Source organism: Oryctolagus cuniculus, chromosome 7, assembly GCF_051225735.1.
Source record: "Oryctolagus cuniculus isolate XC-2025 breed Fujian yellow rabbit chromosome 7, ASM5122573v1, whole genome shotgun sequence".
Classification (NCBI taxonomy): Eukaryota; Metazoa; Chordata; class Mammalia; order Lagomorpha; family Leporidae; genus Oryctolagus; species Oryctolagus cuniculus.
In genome coordinates, this window is record NC_142873.1 from 23,746,045 (window position 1) to 23,764,269 (window position 18,225).

An 18,225-nucleotide genomic window follows, 5' to 3' on the forward strand; every position below is an offset into this window, starting at 1 on the left:
GCTGCTGCTAGAAACTGCCAGCAACTGCAGTTCTTATGCTTAAAAAAAAGACAGTTTCAGTTCATCAGGCATCTGCTGCAGCACAGACAGTGGCAGCTGTAGGAAGGAGCAGAGGCTGAGTCATGGGATTGTGATGAGACCCAGGGAGGAGAAGCCCTGGCCCCGGGGCCTTCCTACATCCCGAGAGGCCTGAGAGCCAGCCCATCTCTAGGCCTACATGGGCCTCTCTTCTTCAACACCCAAAACAGCTCCACACAGGCAGTCAGGGAAGCACCTGACAGGCACCTCAATGACCAGCTAGTCTACCCCATTCATTTCACATATTGGAAACAGGCTCAAAATGCAGAGGAACTTGGCTAAAGCCACACAGCCAGACTAGACCTGCAACCCCTTGATCTACAATCTAGACTCTTCCCCTGGTCTCCAGTCCAGAGTGGCTCCAGTGCAGCTGGTGAGAGGAGAGCATGCCAGTACTGATGTCCTCTGGCCTAGGCTCTTGCAACGGAGCAGTTACCTGCAGCCCATGACGAGCCTATCGGCCGTCCATCACCAGGGCCAGTGAGGAACCAGCATCATCCAGAGCTGCCAGAGGAAGATGCTAGGCCATGGCCTCTTCTGATGAGCCTGTCTTCTCCAAGGAGCATTGCCCTGGCTGCAGGGAAGCTGTGTGGTGGGGGGAGAGGGCAGGATCCTGGAGGTGGGGCCTGAGACGAAGCTTCTTGTTTGGGGAATAAGGATTGTTGGGAAAGGCCCCAGGGTGAAAGAGCAATCAGCAAAGGGTAGGGGAAAGAAGCCGGCAATGCGGTCTGAGCTGGCGCCCAGCCTCAGTCTGGTCCCATGGGGGAAGCTGTAAACCCAAGCTGCACGGCAGAGCTCCTGACCCAGAGCACTGGGAGGGGGGAGGGAGGCTGGGGATAGTGCCCAGGCTAGGCAGCTGGGAGCCATTAGCATCAACAGCTGCTAACAGCTGGAAAACGGATGTGGGGGTGACAGTAGGGCCGGAGGGGGCAGAGCACTAAGAGCAAAGCCGATTTCCTCGCATTCTAGGACTAGGACCCAGAGAGTGAAGCTCAGGAGGTCCTAGGGGGCGGAGACAGAGAGTGGAGGAGCTGTTCCCCCTGAGCCACGCCTGCTTGCCCAGACCTGGCCCTTACCTGCTGTGCTGTGCTGTGTTCCCGACTCCAGTGAACGCTAAAGGATGGGATGGGCCCCCGGAATGTGCGCTCCAGTCCCAGGGAACAGGGATGGCCATGGCTGTTCTCTGGGTCCCTAGGAGCCTCTTGTGTCTGCACCCCACAAGCTTGCCTGAGAGAAGAACCCCATTTCATTCTTCACTTGAGGCAGTAGGGCCAATGGGTTGTGTGAACCAAACGGCCCTCCTGAAAGAGAGGCGGGCAAGGGCTGCAAAGCCAAGCTTCTCAGTGCGACGGCTTAGATAACTGCATGGGTTCTTGCTAAAGTGCAGTTTCTGGGGGCTGGGGGGGGAGCATTTGACAGCAGTTAAGACACTGGTTGGGACACCCACATCCCATGTTAGAGTCTGGGTTCCAGTTCCAACACCACTTCCTGCTAATCCACACACATTGGAAGGCGGTGGAGACAGCTCAAGTAGTTGGGTTCCTGCCACCCACATGGGAGACATGGATGGAGTTCTCAGCTCCTGAGAATTGGGACTGAACCAGTTGATGGAGATCTTTTCCCTATGTGTCTATTTCTCAGTCTCTCTGCCTCTAAAAATAAAGGTAACTTAAAAATTTTTTGAAGGGCTGGCACTGTGGCATAACAGGTAAATCCACTGCCTGCAGTGCCATATGGTCCCGGCTGCTGCTCTTCCCATCCAGCTCTCTGCTATGGCCTGGGAAAGCAGTAGAAGATGGCCCAAGTCCTTGGGCCCCCGCACCTGTGTGGGAGACCCAGAAGAAGCTCCTGGCTCCTGGCTTCTGGCTTTGGATCAGTGCAGGCAGCTCTGGCTGTGTGAGTGAACCAGTAGATGGAAGACCTTTCTGTCTCTGCCTCTGTCTCTCTGTAGTTCTACCTTCCAAATAAATGAATACATCTTTAAAAAATAAATAATTTTTTAAAATAATTTTGATATACCTTCTGCCTGGAGTCCGAGAGGGCTTGTAACTGCATTGATGACAAGCTCCCGGGTGGCCCCGACACTGTCAGTCCAGACAGCACCTCCTCTGTTGCAAGAGCGTTGGTCTCCACCTGGCATCCACCCCCACCTGTCTTCTCACCTCTGGTTTTCCTCTGGTGAACAGTTCCTCCCTCAATGCCAGACCAAGAGGAGCTGAGCCCCTTGGCAGCCGTCATGTGACCAAACTGTGTCAGAACACTGTGCTCCTGACCCCTGCAACTGGCCAGAACACAGGCAAGTGGCCCATTCTGGCCAACAAGAGGCCACGTTTCAGAGTCATGAATGAAAAGAATGGAACCGGGGAGGAAAAGGACTGAGCTGCTGCCACTGCTGCCACTGCTTCCCCTGCCGTGAGAGCTGAGCAGAGCAGAGCAGGAGCAGGGCTGGGCTCTTGTCACCTGCAAGTTGCTGCACTTCTCAGTCCCAGGAGCCAGTGACTGCCCTTTGTGACAGACACCAGCATCACTGTCCCCAGCAGAGCCAGGTTTGAAAGGCGCCATCCTTGATTTACTACCATTCAGGACCCTCCTTGGCTGACAGAGGCAATGACTGCAGCCTCAAATCCTGGCAGGAGAGCCAGGCATGAGATGAGGGTGCTGGAGTGAGCCTTGGCCAGGACTGGATCCTGGACGTCCCAATCAACAGGGGGGAGCATACATACCCAAGGCCATGGTCATGGTGGCAGGTGGACCTGACACAAAGCCACTGCACAGCACCTCCTGCTGGAGAAGGCTCGCAGGCTATGGGGCGAGGTGAATGGGCTGGTGGCTCTGAGAAGCAGCCCATGGTGCTGATGGGAAAGCCTCTGCATTGCTTGGCATCAGCACCACTTACTCAGACGCTCACTAGATTCTTGCCACCCCGTGAGGCAGAGGGGCAGATACTGTTTTCCCCATGCCATAGGTAAGAAAACCACAATCATAGGAGAGGTGTGACTGATCCAGGCCCTCTTGTTCCAAATGGACCAGCACTGGGGGCCAGGGACCCTGGCCCACCTCTCAAGGGGCAATGCGATCACACTGAAGCTCCCATGGAGGTCTGGTTGGCCTCACTGTGCTGGACTGAACAAGCAGCTGTGGCTGCAGTATGAATGCAGGAGCCCCAAATCCAATGCAGGAAGCCTGCCTTAGCTCACTGCTGTGGCTTCTGGTGTGGCCGCCACCTTCCCTTGAACAAAAATCCTCAAAACAAGTGATGGAGGCTGAGGTGGAAGCCCCCACCCTGCTCCCAGCTCCGCCCCCAGTGACCACACTCACACCAATGAATGTCAAGAGAACATTTATTCTACTTGGTCAGTTCCAGCAGGTTTCAGTCACCTCCAGAAACATCCAGCCTGGACAATAATATGTTTATGCCTGTGTAGCCATGGGGGTCCCTCCTACTCCCACTGCCCCAAGTACTGGAGAACCTGAGGCCTCTGGTGTCCATTATCAATCCAGGGGAGCCAGCCAGTCCAGAGCTAGCTAATCCCCAGTGCTTTCCCCCTGTACACCTCCCACCCACCCCCCACACATGACCTCCAGCATTTGACTCATCATTAAGTAGACAAGTGTTTCCTGAGAGTTATGAGCCCAGCCCTGTGCTAGACCCAGTTGGGGTTCAAGAAGAAATGACACAGTCCCTTGGCCTCAGGGAGCTCACAGTCTAGTTGGGGACTCAAGACAAACACACACACATACACCCACAGGCAACCGGAGCTTACAGAAGACAGCACGTTCCACTGACAGTGAGACAGAGGGAGGAACATGGGCTGGGTGCTTTCAGAAGCCAGGCCCTGGTGGATAAGAAAGGATTAGTTGGGGGAGGGTGGAGGGAAACATTTTAGAGCGATACAGGGGAAGGCACAGAGGTAGAACAAGCACAGCACAGTTACAGGCAGGGAGGAGACAAGCTGAACAAAGCAGAGAAGGGTGTGTAGAGGTTTCCTCTGGCCTGGCCAAGGAGGGAGCCAGAGTGGAAGCTTGTGGGGTATAGAGTGTCTTTTCTTTCTCTGATCACCCCTCAGAATGTTCTGTTACCCCAGGGTATATGGCAGGTGGTCAGCAAGAATCTCTGAGGCAAACTGCATTGGGATACAGGACAAACAAGAACCCGGAGCAGGGATCCACAGGTTTCCCTCCCATCCCTGGGCAGCTCTGCCTCTTCGGACAGGCAGCTCATTCTGGGGAGGCAGGTGTGCACTTGTGGGCTGCCCTGCTCAGATGTGAAGGTAGAAGGCCTTACCCTGCTGCCAGTCTGGGACTCGCCCCTCTGCTTGCACTCAAGGAGCACACACACAGCTCTTCCACAGGTTTCTCTTTTTGCAAGACCACAGACACCAGGAGTGCTACTCTCTCCTCTTCTTCACCAGCCTTCCCCCACATGATAGCTTCCTGGGGCTGACCACCTGGTCAGGCAGGAGGCACTGCTCTCTGGCTATGACTGAGAGAAGCAGGATTTTTTTCTCCCCAGGGTAGACTCACACCAAACTCATGTTTTCACTACCGTCCACAGCAGTCCAGCTTCCCTGGAGACCTCACAGTGGAATCTGAGCCCAGGCCAGGAGCACAGGGTGCCACTGTGAAAACCAACAGCCAGCCACTTAGGCAGAACAAGAGACCAAACCAGGAGAGCAAAGCAGCCTGGGGTAGGGGGACCCCCCAACAAGGACTGGAGAAAGGAAGTCAGATTGCAGAAACCTGATACATTTAAAGTCTTGTAGAGCAGCTTAATGAAAAAGGTTCTCTTGCCAGGATTGTTTATTCCTGACCAAGGACAGGAGACTTGTCCAGGAGAGAAACACTAACTTGTACAGTGGCCTCAACCCAGGGCTCTGTGATTGGCAGCTAAGGAAAGAGCAGCAGGGTAAGCCCCCAGGGCTGAGGCTCCCAGCCCCTGGAGTCCACGGATGGGTTTCATTCAGGAAATCCAGGGACTCCTGAAAGTTCAGGGCATGGCTGAGTCTATGTGGGCCTGTGTGCTTTCCCCGGGAGAAGGTCCACGGCCTTGGTCAGATTCTTAAGGGGCTGCATGACCCCAAGGGTTAAGAACCACTGCTCAGAAAAGAGCAGCCCGTAGGGTGTCATGCATATCTCAGGAAGAGCCAGAGCTGCAATGACCTGCTGTGTTACCTCAGGCCAGTCACTTCCTCCCTCCGAACTTCAGCCAAGTGGTGGACCAGGCAGGAGCAGAGAAGCCAGTTCTCCACACCACAGCCCCTACAGCCACACAGGAGCTGAAGTCCACCCCCAGGCAGCCAGGTGGAGGTATGCTCTGGCTGCGACTCCCCGCAGCCCTGGGGTTCAGAGACTGCCTCCATTTCTGAGCTCCATCCAGTCACTTCTATAGGTCCCTGCAGGGCACCTCCTGAGGTAGGTCTTCTTAGGGGATGCATCCTCACGCCAGGAAGCAGCTCCAGACAGGCTCCCAGGGGACCCCAGTTCTAGTCTGTGCCAGATGTGCCTGTACGTTCTGGGTCCCAAGGTCCACCCCACCATGCATCTGTTCAGAGACAGAAGAGACGAGGGACAGGTGTAGTGCCACCCCTCAAGCTAGGAAGGAGCACTCAGCTGGTCCCGCCTAAATCTGTCCAGGGTCTGAGTGAGTCCCCTTAGCTGCTAGCAAGCACTGCAAGGATTATTAGCACCATTTACAGATATTAATTGGGCTCAGGGCATTTTGGTGTCCAGCTCCAGATGACCCAGGTCCCCGTTTAACCTCAGATTCTCCACCATCAAGCACTAGTCCACATTGTAAAAGTCTCCTAGGGCAGCAAGTCAGGGACAACTCCGAGGAGCAGCACAGCAGCCAGGAAAGGGTAGGGGCAGAGGGGAGAGACGGGTCTCCAGGACTGGGCAGGAGCTAGGCTAAGACTGCAAGTCCTCTCAGTGCCCAACTTCCTCCCTCCCAAGAACACTAGCAGAGACACCACGTCCCCTTTAGGCATCCATACCACCCAGGGACAGACCTCACCTGGGGCTCCTATCACAGGCTCCCTGGTTACAGGACCAAATCCTCCCACGTCCTTTTTTCATTCTTTTAACACCCAACCTGCAGTCTTAGAGTTGGGAATCCAAAACAAAGCCCAGGCCACACCTATCAGATCACCGGGTACTGATGGATTTGGGCAAGCCTCCATCTTCCCTGTCTGCCAAATGGCTGAAGCAGCCTGCACCTCAGAGCACCAGCTTGCAATCAGAGGCCCCAGGGGAAGCCTGGCTTTCTCTTTGTCACTGCGGGACCCTAATAAAGCCGGGGGGGGGGGGCTGTAGGCTCTCACTGGGATGACCCCAAGCCTGCCAAGGCTCCTGCCCTTCTATCTGCCCTCACAAGTCTCCCAGTCCCTCTAAAGCCCAGGCTGAGGCCACCATGTGCTCCTCATTAAAGACCTCAAATGTCCCTCCCACTAGCCACAAAATCCTTCTTGGCACCCCCACCCCAAAGCATCCTTTCACATGCCTGCTCCTTTTGTCCCCAGGAGCAGCTTAAAGCCATTGAACTAAACTCCTGCGAGAAGCAGCTCACCGTCTCAACCTGGAGCAGTCTACAGGTTGTCCCCTTACTATGGCCCAAATCCCTTGTGTGTGGTCACCCAGAGTCCTCATCTGTGCCAAGAGCCAAGCTAAGCACAGCAAGTGGCCTGCAGAGGGGGATCAGCAAATGCGTTTTGTTCCAGTGACATCACGCTCCCTTGTAATGGCAATAACAATCACACACACGGTCCCAAGAAGGAGAGGTCCCTCATCTTCAACCCCAACTTACAGACGAGCAAACCGAGACATGGAGTGAAATGACTTCAAGGACACCAGAGAATGAATGCAGGAGCCAGGATAGCCTGGAGGTTGAGGGTGGGCCGGGGGATTACACAAAGCAGCCTCTCCAAGTTGCTTTCAACTGTGGCATTCTGAGAACTTAGATCCTTAAGCAGCTAGTCATAAAGAGATCTCCACATCCGGTAGGCCTCCCCCTCCCACCACCACCACCACCTGCCAAGCCTGAGAGGGGCTCTGGCCAGCCCACACAGGCTCACCTGCCTTAGGCCGGACAAGCCTGAGGAGGGAAACCAAGGCAGGGACCCAAAGCAGCTGTGTGCAGAGAGCCACAGGGTCCTGGGGCAGGAACGGAAGCAGGTGGTCCCAGGTCCTTGAAGATCCCAAGCCAGTCTTTCACCTCCCCTGTGATCCGTTCCAGGGCGGGGACCATAGCCCAGCGACACCTCCAGGGATCCAGGATGCGGCTCCCGGGCAGGAAGCAGCCCGCTGAGGCAGGCCCCGGGCGCTTCATAGCACGCGGCCTAAATGGGCAGCCTGGCCCTCGGGCAGATGGCCGTGACTGCGCTGGTGGGTCTTGAGCGAGCCCTCGCGCGCGAAGCTCTTGCCGCAGCGAGAGCAGAAGAAAGGCCGGCGCTCCCCGAAGACGCCGGGGCGGCGCGGGTGCGGCGCGGGCATACGAGCATGCGTGCGCTGGTGGTTGAGCAGAAAGCGCGGCTCGCGGAAGCAGCGGCCACACTGCGCGCACTGGTGCGGCTTCTCGCCGCTGTGGATGCGTTGGTGCGTGAGCAGGTTCTGCTTGAGGCTGAAGCAGCGGCCGCATTCGGGGCAGGGGAAGGGGCGCTCCCCGGTGTGCGTGCGCTGGTGCACCTCGAGGTTGTGCTTGACGCTGAAGGCCTTGCCGCACTCGGGGCACACGAAGGCGGCCGAGCGGCCTGCCCCAGCGTGCGCCTTTTGGTGCCGCACCAGGCTGGGCTGCTGGGAGAACGTCTGGCCGCACAGCGGACAGCGGTGGGACTGCTCCTCCGCGGGATGGTGGATGACCAGGCCTCGCTCGTCTCCTAGACCTTCCTCCCCGTCCCCCACAGGGGACCTGCCCCCGGAGGACGCCAACTCGGTCATGGGCACTTCCGGCTGCAATCACCAGCCCCTGGGGGAAACAAGCAGAGAGAAGGGTCAGTGAGTAGGAGCGGGAGAGTCAACCCAGCCCACAACCTCCAGCATTCTCCACCCTTGTAGTTTTGTCCAAGCCAAAGCTACCCTGCTGGGAACTGCTGCCCTTCTTTCTTGCTCTACCCCTGGATCAAAGTCCCCTTCGTTCCAAGCTCAAGTGCCACTCCCTCCTAGGAGCCTTCCCTGACCCCTCCCACCCCTTCTTGAGCCATGTGGCCCAACCCTGTGACCATCACTCATTACAAGCCATGAAGACCAGTCGCACCACCTGTCTCCCCAACCCACCCCCGGCAGAGCTGCCTTCTTTAACCCCAGCTCCGAGCTCTGTTCCTTCCAGACAAAGGGCATAGAATAAATGCTGATGGAGAATATTCAGAGGCTCCTAGTATTTTGTTAGCCTTCACTGAATTTGTCTTCTCTCTCCAGCCAGATCCTCAAGGAGAGGGCTAGGGCAGCACACCCCAAACCTGGAGTGAAGGGTAGGATCACCTGTGGTTTAAAGATAATTTCTGCAAAGCTTAAAACAAGAAACAAAGCCAAAACCTTATAAACTTGAAAGTGTCCTCGGTTAAACATTAAAGGCAGCAGCTCTTTGTTTTCAAAATGAGGAATGCATTTAAAAGCAGTGCAAATCACTGAACCAGAGTGTGGGCTCCCTGGGGTCCGGGAGCCTGGTTCCTTTGGTGTCCCTACACACAGACTGGCCCACTCTGGTTCTCAAAGAGCACTCCTTCCCTGGGGGAACCCAGGGCCCCCTGAAATGGCCTCCCAGTGTCCTCACAACAGCCCTGAGAGAAAGGGCAGAGCAGATGGCCCAGGAGTGCAGTGGAGGATGGCCCAAGTGCTTGGGCCCTGCACCCCATGGGAGACCAGGAGAAGCACCTGGCTCCTGGCTACGGATCAGCATGGTGCACCGGCCACAGCGCACCAGCCACAGCGGCCATTGCGGGGTGAACCAACAGAAAAAGGAAGATCTTTCTCTCTGTCTCTCTCTCTCTCACAGTCCACTCTGCCTATCAAAAAATAAAAATAAAAAAATAAAATAAAAAAAGGGCAGAGCAGGGGACCCACTGTATTAGATGAGGACACTGAGGCTCGGTGAGGTCAGCATATTTGCCCAAGGTCACATAGCAAATGACCAGAACTAAGCCCTGTCTCCTGACTCACCACCCAGTATACTGGCTGCTCACAACTAAACACCCCTCAACACACACACACACACACACACACACACACTTGAGACCACCAGCAACAGCCATCACAGAGCCACCCACTCCCAAAGGACTGCTGCTCCTGGAGGGCCACCATCCCCATACCCCTTTAAGGGAAAGAGGCTCCTACGGGGCAGTGAGGAGGGCTCCAGCCATTCCCCCACCTTCACCCAGCCTGCCACCCAAGCAGGGAAGCTTGCTGGCTGTTCCACTGGACCTCCAGCCTCCTCCACACCTCCAACCTCAGTCAATCAATCTGCAGAGTGGGGGTCTCTGAGACACTCCCCTTTTCTTCTCCCCCTACCCTCAGGCCAGGGTGAAGCAGACAACCTAGGGAGGGAGGACAAGTACCACTGTAATAGATCCCCACCCACAAGTCTCCCTGAGCAGCCGCAATGATATTTGCAAAGACAGACCATCAAAGTCCCTTTGGCCAATCTTGGCCTGGCCCTGTCACTAGGCAGCTTCTCCATTCTCCCCAGCCGTACCCCTAAATGAGGACCCGCCCACTCGCCAAGAGGGTCCAAAGCCACAGCCTCCATCTCTCTACCAAGTTCCTCCATCCCGTGCCACACTCACACCCGCGGCTGCTGCCCCTGCTCCTCCTGGGTCCAGGGGTGGCTCTTTCCTCCAGAATCCGCGCTGCCCAACGCAAATACGGTACCTCTCCCGCAGCGACGCCCAAGCCCCTCTCCCCCCGCCCGCATAAAGACAACAGGCCTCCCGCAAGGTTATCCAAAAGCTGTATGAATTGAAAGGACGTCTGACCCCACCCCACCCGAACCCCGCGCACAACCCTGCCAACTCTCAGGGCAGGAGCGACCCTAGAGAAATATGGTAAAAACTGCATCGCAAACACACCCCCACGAAAATACGTAGACCGACACCCAACTGCGGCACCCCACCCCACCACGCTGCAAGACCTGGCTCCCTAAGGGAATAAATGCAACACCCCCACCCCCGCGCCAGCAGCATCCCACCCCGCCCCCGTCGCCCCCCCACCCCCACCCCAACACACACGGAAACACGAGACCCGGGATAAATACGTAATTAAGTGTCGGCGCTACCACTCCTGGAAAGGATCTGCGCGGAGCGGCAAATACGGTAGCGCGCCCGCAGTGACCCGCCCTCAAGGGTCCAGCACTGGCCTCGATAAATACGGTAACCTCCCGCCGCGGCCTCAGCCCCGGCCCGGATCGGGACTCACATGGCGCCGCCTCCGGAGCCCTCGTCGCCTCCGCAGCGCCTCAGCAGCCGACGTCGCCGCAGCCGCACAGCAGCCCCGTGAGGCTGGGAGGTCTAATTCGCCCACAACCTGGCTGGCGGAAAAAGGAGGACTGCCAAAGCCGCCGCGCCCGGCAGGGAAAGGAACCAAGCAGGTGCGGGTTTCGGGACCAGAACGCGCCGCGGGGCAAGTCACCCAAAGTCCGCACGTCTGCTGTTCAGGATTCCCCGAGGCCGTTAGCGCATCAGCCTCGTCGCCCTCTGCCTGGCCAGGCCCGTGAACTGCCCCCAGAGGCCAGGAGATAGGGTCGGGAGCTTTCGTTGCGGGAGATGAGGGGTGAGCGCAGAAGCTCCAGCAGCGGGGCGTCTCTGAGCATGGGTTTCATGGAAAGTGGGGGTGGGGAGGCGGAGGTGAGAGAAACAGCCAGTTTTGCTGAAGCCCACCTTCCTATATGACTCGGGTTACACCACCAGGGCGATCAAAAGGACGGAAGAGGTCAGATACCTACCGCCCCGCCTCCTCAGAATTGAGTCCATTATGGCCAAAGACACCCCATAAAAGAGGGCTTGTGACGTCGGAGATGCTGCTGATGAGGGCGGGGCCAAATTCTATTTTCCAGTTGCGATAACAATACCCCTTACCTATAGGTAACTTTGCCATATGTTACCTCGTGGGATGCTTCCTGTAACCATGTGCAGACTAGCTTGGCCAGGTATTATTATCCCATTTTATAGATAGGAAAGTGAAATAGAAACATAGAGTGGCCCAAGACTCAAAGTTCTTTTTTTTTTTTTTTTTTTTTTGGACAGGCAGAGTGAACAGTGAGAGAGCGAGAAGGGTCTTCCTTTGCCATTGGTTCACCCCCCAGTGGCTGCCACGGCCGGTGCACTGCAGCCGGTGCAGCGCACTGATCTGAAGGCAAGAGCTAGGTACTTATCCTGGTCTCCCATGGGGTGCAGGGCCCAAGCACTTGGGCCATCCTCCACTGCACTCTCCAGGCCACAGCAGAGAGCTGGCCTGGAAGAGGGGAAACTGGGACAGAATCTGGTGCCCAGACCGGGACTAGAACCCAGTGTGCCGGCGCCGCAGGCAGAGGATTAGCCTATTGAGCCACGGCGCCGGCCGACTCAAAGCTCTTAAGTGGCAGAGCCCAGTTGGAAAAGCAGGCCTGGTGGCTGGCACACTTCCACTGCACCACCCAGGGACAGGGACCCTGAGACACAAGCAGGGTTTCATGACAGCGATCACAAGGAACAACCCGAGCTTGACAGCTAAAGAAACTGAGGCCTGGGCGGGAAAGGGTTCTGAAAAGTTACAAAAGCCACAGGAACACCAAATAGCTCTTTGTCTGTGGCCCCTGGGTGCTGCCAAGTAAAGGGAGGCGTTAAGATTGCCCCAGGCCCAAACAGGGCTCCTCCCAGCAAGTGGCCGCTGTGGCTGCAGGGGAGGAGCTAACTGCTTGATGATGGGCTTTGGAAGACAAAGGCCCTTAGTGGAGCCTACCAGCAGAGCACGAGAACTGAGGAATTCCAGGTGGGGCTGGCCGCGAGGCAGCAAACCCAGCCCCTTACTCCTGACACCAGACCTGGAGGCCAGCAGACCCATCCTGGTTCACTCTTGGCCACCCAACCCTCACCCTTGCCCCTACCCTGTCCCATCAGCAATGCTCCTGTAGGGCCTCTCTGAGGTATACAGGACTTCATGAGTTGGACATTTCAAGGAGATTGGTATTTTAAATAGAAGCCAAAGAGAGGCCGGTGCTGTGGCACAGCGGGTTAAAGCCTGGGACCTGCAGCACCGGCATCCAATATGGGCGGAGGTTGAGTCCCAGCTGCTCCACTTCCAATCCAGCTCCCTGCTAATGCTCCTGGGAAAGCAGCAGAAGATGACCCAAGTCCTTGGGCCCTTGTACCCATGTGGGAGACCCAGAAGAAGCTCAGGGCTCCCAGGTTCCGCCTGGCCAAACCCAGGTTGTTGCAGCAATTTGGGGAGTGAACCAGTGCATCTCTCTCTCTCTCTCTAACTCTGCCTTTCAAATAAATAAAAAATAAATATTTTTTAATTAAAAATAGAAGCCAAAGAAATGAATCCACTAGGATATTTACACCAAAACCAAGTTGAAGTTCCCCTGTCATTGACAATAGGACCTCCTGACCACTAATGCCAAGTGATAACCCCCACCCCCGCCTCTGCTCATAAGACAGCTGCACCTTCCCACCCTCTAACTCCTGTGGCAGAGCAGAGAGTTTTCATCTTTCCTGCAGGCCACAAGAGAAATAGGGACACTGAGTGGAGACTCAGGTTTTCAAAAGCAAAATCAATAATATACCTGAGTGTCGCTCCCCCTCTTCGTGGAGGAACGACACAGAACCCTGCGTTGTTCTTTTGTCTGCTCGGCCCTTCCCGGGTTTGCTGCTGGTTCTTCCCAGGTTGGCTACCGACCCTTCCACCTCCGTGGAAGGGCAGTTCCCCCTGCCACTTTCCCCACTTCCGCGGGGGAGCGGCACACCGCCGGCCGGCTCTCTGGGGGCTGCACAGGTGTTCCTTCAGATAGATGTTCCTGGTGCATGTTGTCTCTCTCCTCCTTTATAGTCCTCTTCCACCAATCCCAACTCCGCCACCCACACGCCGAGCACGCCTCTCTCCTCCAATCAGGAGCAGGTCCTGCTGTTTATTGGTTGAACTGGAGGCAGCTGTGTAGAAGCTGTTTCCTCCTCTCCCAGCGCCATATTGTAGGAGAGCAGATGCATAGAATAAGTCTTAATTCCAGTAACAGTCCAGTCCGAGTTGCTCCCAGTTGCTTCCCACACCTGAGGACATCATCCGTATATTTAGCAGCATTTTCTAGGTAAGCTGGGCCAAAATAGAAAGGGAATGAACACAGCCAGCTGATAGAGGTGAGAGGCAGACAATATCACCTGGAACTCTCCCCGAGTCTTGGTGGGAATCCCTGAGGCTCCCAGGGGCCTCTGTTCTCAGCTCCGCTCTGCCGTATGAGTCACTTCCCTTCTCTGGTTTCAGATAGACACTCACCCTCGCATGTCCCCTTGTCCCCCACCCCCATTCTCCTGTGCTGTGGTGAACACAACAGAACGATGATGTGGAGATTCTCTGTAAACCCAGCCATGCTTCTTTCTCCAGGCCAGGAAGGGCTGCCGTGTGTCCCCCACCACCCTTGGAGGCCTGTGCGGCAGCTGAATTCCAGACCATCACCAAGGCCTGGGCTGCCCATAGCAGGGCATCCTGGAGAACAGCCAGCCGCAGAGCTGCTAGAGAATAGCGCAGCCAAGCCCTGTCCAGGGCTCTGCACTGTTTTCATCCCGGGGCACCCCAGATGGAAAGATCACCCTTGGGCCTCCCTGAGGCAGCTCCAGCCCACCATGCTTGCCATCCCCCAGCCTCTCCTGCACAGGGCTGCATCCCCAGGGCTTCTGCACTCAACTGAGCCACCGCTTCTCCCACCATCACCCATAAACTCTTCCCACCCTCAAGGATGGCACAGTGGCCCCTGATCTCTCTCCAGAGCAGCCTGCACTGACCTCCAATTTGAAATGTAGCACACTATTGGAAAATCTTCAGGTGGTAAGCCTCCCAGGGAGGGACTGTGTTTTTAGCGTCTCTGTATCCCAAACGTCCAGCATGAGATACTGGTCTGCAGCAAGTGTCTGTGGAGTGAGTGAATGCTCTTCGACAAGCTGCGTATATCCGAGAGCACCAGCAGCTATGGGGCAAAAAGAAGGTCCCAAGGCCGGCAGGTTGCAGGCTGAGGAGTAGCAAGACATGAGGAGAAGCAGGCCAAGCTATAGCCCCAGCCACAACTTTGAGGGCTGGGAGAGCCTGCAGAGGATCTGGGGCTCTGGGTGTGAGGTCTCATCTGCTCCAAAGTTCTCTTTCCTCAGATTTAAATCCCAGGATGTGATTAGCCAAGCCTTTTAACCTGCAGAGGCCTGCTCGGCACTGGGGATGGTACATTCTTTACAGGGATTGAGATAAACAGCAGGAAACCCTTCTCTTTTTATAGGCACAAGTGTTCTGCGATTATCTATACATGGAGTTTATTAAAACAGTGATAAAAGTGATCATTTACTGAGTGCTAGCTGTGTACCAGGAACTCTACGACATCCTTTTCAGAGGTAAGGTGTCCAAGTCCCATGGTTTAAATGGCAGAGCCAGAATTCAACCCCAGATATATGTGATTCTGTCTGCTACTCCCAAAAATAAAAAATCAAGATCTTTCTAGATTTGGGCCAAGGAGGTGGTGAGGGTGGGGAAGGAACATGAAGGGAAGGAGACAGCGCTTCTAGGCTAACAGGAGCGTCATTCCCAGAGCTGTACATGTGGCTATTTAAACTGCTGCTAACATTCAGCTCTTCTGCCACACCAGCCACATTCTAATTGTTCAGGGGCCACATGTGGCTTAGTGGCTATGATCCTGGACAGTGCAGATAGAGAACATTTTCTTCATGTTCTCTTGCACAAAGCTGATGTATATGGCACCTTGCCTCAAACCTGAGGATCATGCTCTTTTTAGCCTAAGGTATAACATAAGGGATGCCATTCATTTTTGTCTTCGTGCCCCTGTCGTGATCCAGCAAGAGCAGTGATATATGAGAACATACGATTTCTGGCCCCAACATTCTTCCTTCTGCAAAAGGTCAAAGATGTCTGTTTGCCAAACTGAGCCCATCTAAAAAATAATAAAATACTACAGAAGCATCCCCTACTCTTGCCAGTTGCTCTCTCCCAAGTCCCTGCTGGGCCTGCTGTCTCCCCCAGTCAGCGCATCTGCACCTGCTGAGCAGCCCGCTGTCCTTAGGACCGCTCTGCATGGCAGCTGAGCCCAGCAACTCCTGAGGCTGGGCAATGGCACATGAAATTCTCCCAAGGAGGCCAGCAGCCTTGCCAACTGACTTGAAACTCCTGCTTCTTGCCAAGGGACGATCATTTACTGAGCATCTCAGTCATTTTCATAGTCGCTCCAGGAACCCCAGCTCCACCAGGTACATCTGACCTGGCGCAAGCTTGGCCTCGGGCCCCGACTGCAGACCTTCACTTACCTGGCTGTGAACTGCACATAAATCCTTTCAGAGCTTGATTTATTTACTCAACATTGTTGTTCTTGTTCTTGCTGCCTCTGCAGCCTCTTATTCTCAGCATGCTCCCAATTTTGAATTGTAGGCCACCAGGGTAAGTGGTTGCTGCCTTTGTCTTTGATTTTATGACATGCCACTTCCTAAATATTCTATGATCCAATATTATTTTAAAATGAGAGTGCATGAAAATCAAAGTTGACAAGGCCATACTACCCTTGGAGAAACCTGTTAACTGTGACCATGAAAGTGGCTTAGGCTATCAAGGGACCCAGGAGCCACTGTCGAGTTGCAATATGACCTGATGGAGAAGCCACTGTCCCAGTCCCCTTTCCTGGGTGTCCATCGGCAATATCATTGCCCTGTGTATGTCACTGATGCATGGAGAAATTAAATGATAAAGAACAATGAAGTTTTGCTGACAGCGTGGGAGCTGGGAACAATTTGTTCAGAGTTGATCATGTGGGTCCTGCCAAGCTGAGTGTACATCAGATGATTTTCCATGACGGTCCTTGAACTCCTCAAGGGTAGGAACTGTGTCTTATTCATTGCAGCATCCCCAGAAGTCTAGCACCTCCCCTCTGGCATGCAGTGGGCTTGTTTGATGAGCCAGTGGTGTGCAGTCTCCTGCTGTGGTTAGTGGGCATACACCTCAGTCCCCCCACTGAGCCAAAGCACCCATTTGTGAGGAGGTAGTCAACTGGGGAAAAGGGACAGGCATTCTCCTGAATTTGTGTGGGGGTATGGAGACCTGCCGTTAGGCTCCATTAATCCCCACTCTCACTAACACGGCTCTTTATTGATTTGGACATTAAACACAGGCCATTTGTGGAAGGTCACACATTTTCTTATAAAGATCCTCCTGCAAGGTCTCATCCTAGTAGCTCCCTCTACCATCCCCTCAGGCACCTGATTTTATGGGGACCCAGTGTTTCTGCAGGTGGTGAACTTCCTAACCCAGGAACGAATGCTAGTTCTCAGAGACACCGTCCTGGAGTAGGTGAGTTTGCTCGAATGAATTGGTTTCAGAATTTGCTAAGTGGCAAAAGAGAAAGAAGCAGATGGCTCCTGGGCCTCCCTCATGCTTAAGTAGGTTTTGATGAGATTTTTCCGAGTACTCAGCACCCCCTGTGCAAGGCAGGCTGGGAAAAGAGTTACAGGAAAGGGGTGAGGAGTTTTCTGAGTATCTAAGGAGAGCACCTGCAGGAGGTACTGCAGCAGAGCTGAAGTGAGTCAGAGAGGGTGTTCAGGAAAATGCTTCTGGCTCAGTTTCCTTTGTGTTCTCAGAACTGAATAATCAGATGGGTGGGATAAGCCCCATACACCTCTCCTCAGTGCAGCATGATTTGTGATCAAAGAACTGGACCACGGCTGGCGCCACAGCTCAATAGGCTAATCCTCCGCCTGCAGCACCGGCACACCGGGTTCTAGTCCTGGTCGGGACGCCGGTTCTGTCCCGGTTGCTCCTCTTCCTGTCCAGCTCTCTGCTGTGGCCCGGGAGTACAGTGGAGGATGGCCCAATCCTTGGGCCCTGCACCCACATGGAAGACCAGGAGAAGCACCTGGGCTCCTGGCTTCGGATCAGCACAGTGCACCGGCCACAGCGACCATTGTGGGGTGAACCAACGGAAAAGGAAGACCTTTCTCTCTGTCTCTCTCACTGTCTACTCTGCCTGTCAAAAAAAAAAAAAAAAAAAAAAAAGAACTGGACCAGGACCTAGCAGTCCTGGCTGACCAGTGTGACCAGTGCTAGGCGACCCAGGTAAGCTGCAATGGCTGCAGTGGACCTCCCTGTCCTCCCCACCACTGCCGTATGTCTGGTTGTGATGCTGCCACAGCTGGAGCTTTCCCTAGATAGAGAGGATGAAACAAGATCTGAAAAGAGGGCTGAGCAGAAGCCAGGCTGACCACACACTCCCTAAGGAGGAAGCACTTCGCACTCAGAGAAGGATCTGGGCCACTAGGAGGGGAAAAGAAGCTGTTCTTCCTTCCCCAGGGCCATGCTGGAGTCCCACCTTCTTGCTGCTACACTTTCTTATTGCCACCTTACAGCTATCCAATCCTAGCACCCCAACACACACTCCCACCCTCTACAATCCCCGCCTCTTTTAGGAAGATACCATTTAAGGTTACAGCCTGGGCAAGAGCCCTTGTTTCTTCGGTCAGCACCAAGACTTCAGTGAACCCTGCCGGAAGGGCACAAGGGACGACCTGTAGAGGACTAGAAGCCAAGGGGGTATGTGGGAAGAGATGCTAAATTTACTGGGGACGGGAGGAAGGAACAGTGCCTCCACCACAGACACACACTCCGGTCAAAAGCTCCCTGCCTTCGTCCTGCAGTCAGGAGGTCACCTAAAGCAAAGACAGACCCAGGCTTCAGCAAGGGTGGAGGCTCAGAAAGGATGAGACCAAGTACAATATTCAATCCTTCATTTTTCTCTTCTGCAACACAAGGGCTGATGAGGATCCCAGTAAGTCAAGCCAGCCCCCTACAGGTTGGGCCCACTGGGCAGAAGCAGCACATTTGGCTTTCTCTTTCACAGCTACTTCCCAGTAACCAGACCCCAGCTGAGTTCCACCCCCTCTCCGCCCAGCTGTGTCCCAGCCTCTGACCATCACACCGCACAGTGGTCCTAGG

The 18,225-nt window shown here is 55.0% G+C and overlaps 1 protein-coding gene across 8 annotated transcripts; it reads right to left on the reverse strand.

The window, feature by feature from the left end:
* Positions 1 to 3,401: 3,401 nt before the first annotated feature.
* On the reverse strand, positions 3,402 to 13,110 carry LOC100344022 (uncharacterized). Of its 8 annotated transcripts, none has more exons than XM_089336910.1 (4): positions 12,827 to 13,110; positions 10,480 to 10,587; positions 9,437 to 9,602; positions 3,402 to 8,038 (listed from the first exon to the last, which is right to left on the reverse strand). In XM_089336910.1, exon 4 carries the CDS (start codon positions 8,008 to 8,010, stop codon positions 7,399 to 7,401), a length of 612 nt encoding a protein of 203 aa, XP_089193036.1. In that variant the 5' UTR covers positions 8,011 to 8,038; positions 9,437 to 9,602; positions 10,480 to 10,587; positions 12,827 to 13,110; the 3' UTR covers positions 3,402 to 7,398. The 8 variants fall into 8 exon arrangements, with proteins under 8 accessions (XP_089193036.1, XP_089193035.1, XP_089193034.1 ...); XM_089336909.1 differs by having other exon boundaries at positions 10,480 to 10,591; XM_089336908.1 differs by lacking the exon at positions 9,437 to 9,602 and having other exon boundaries at positions 12,827 to 13,106.
* Between the last annotated feature and the right edge of the window lie 5,115 nt (positions 13,111 to 18,225).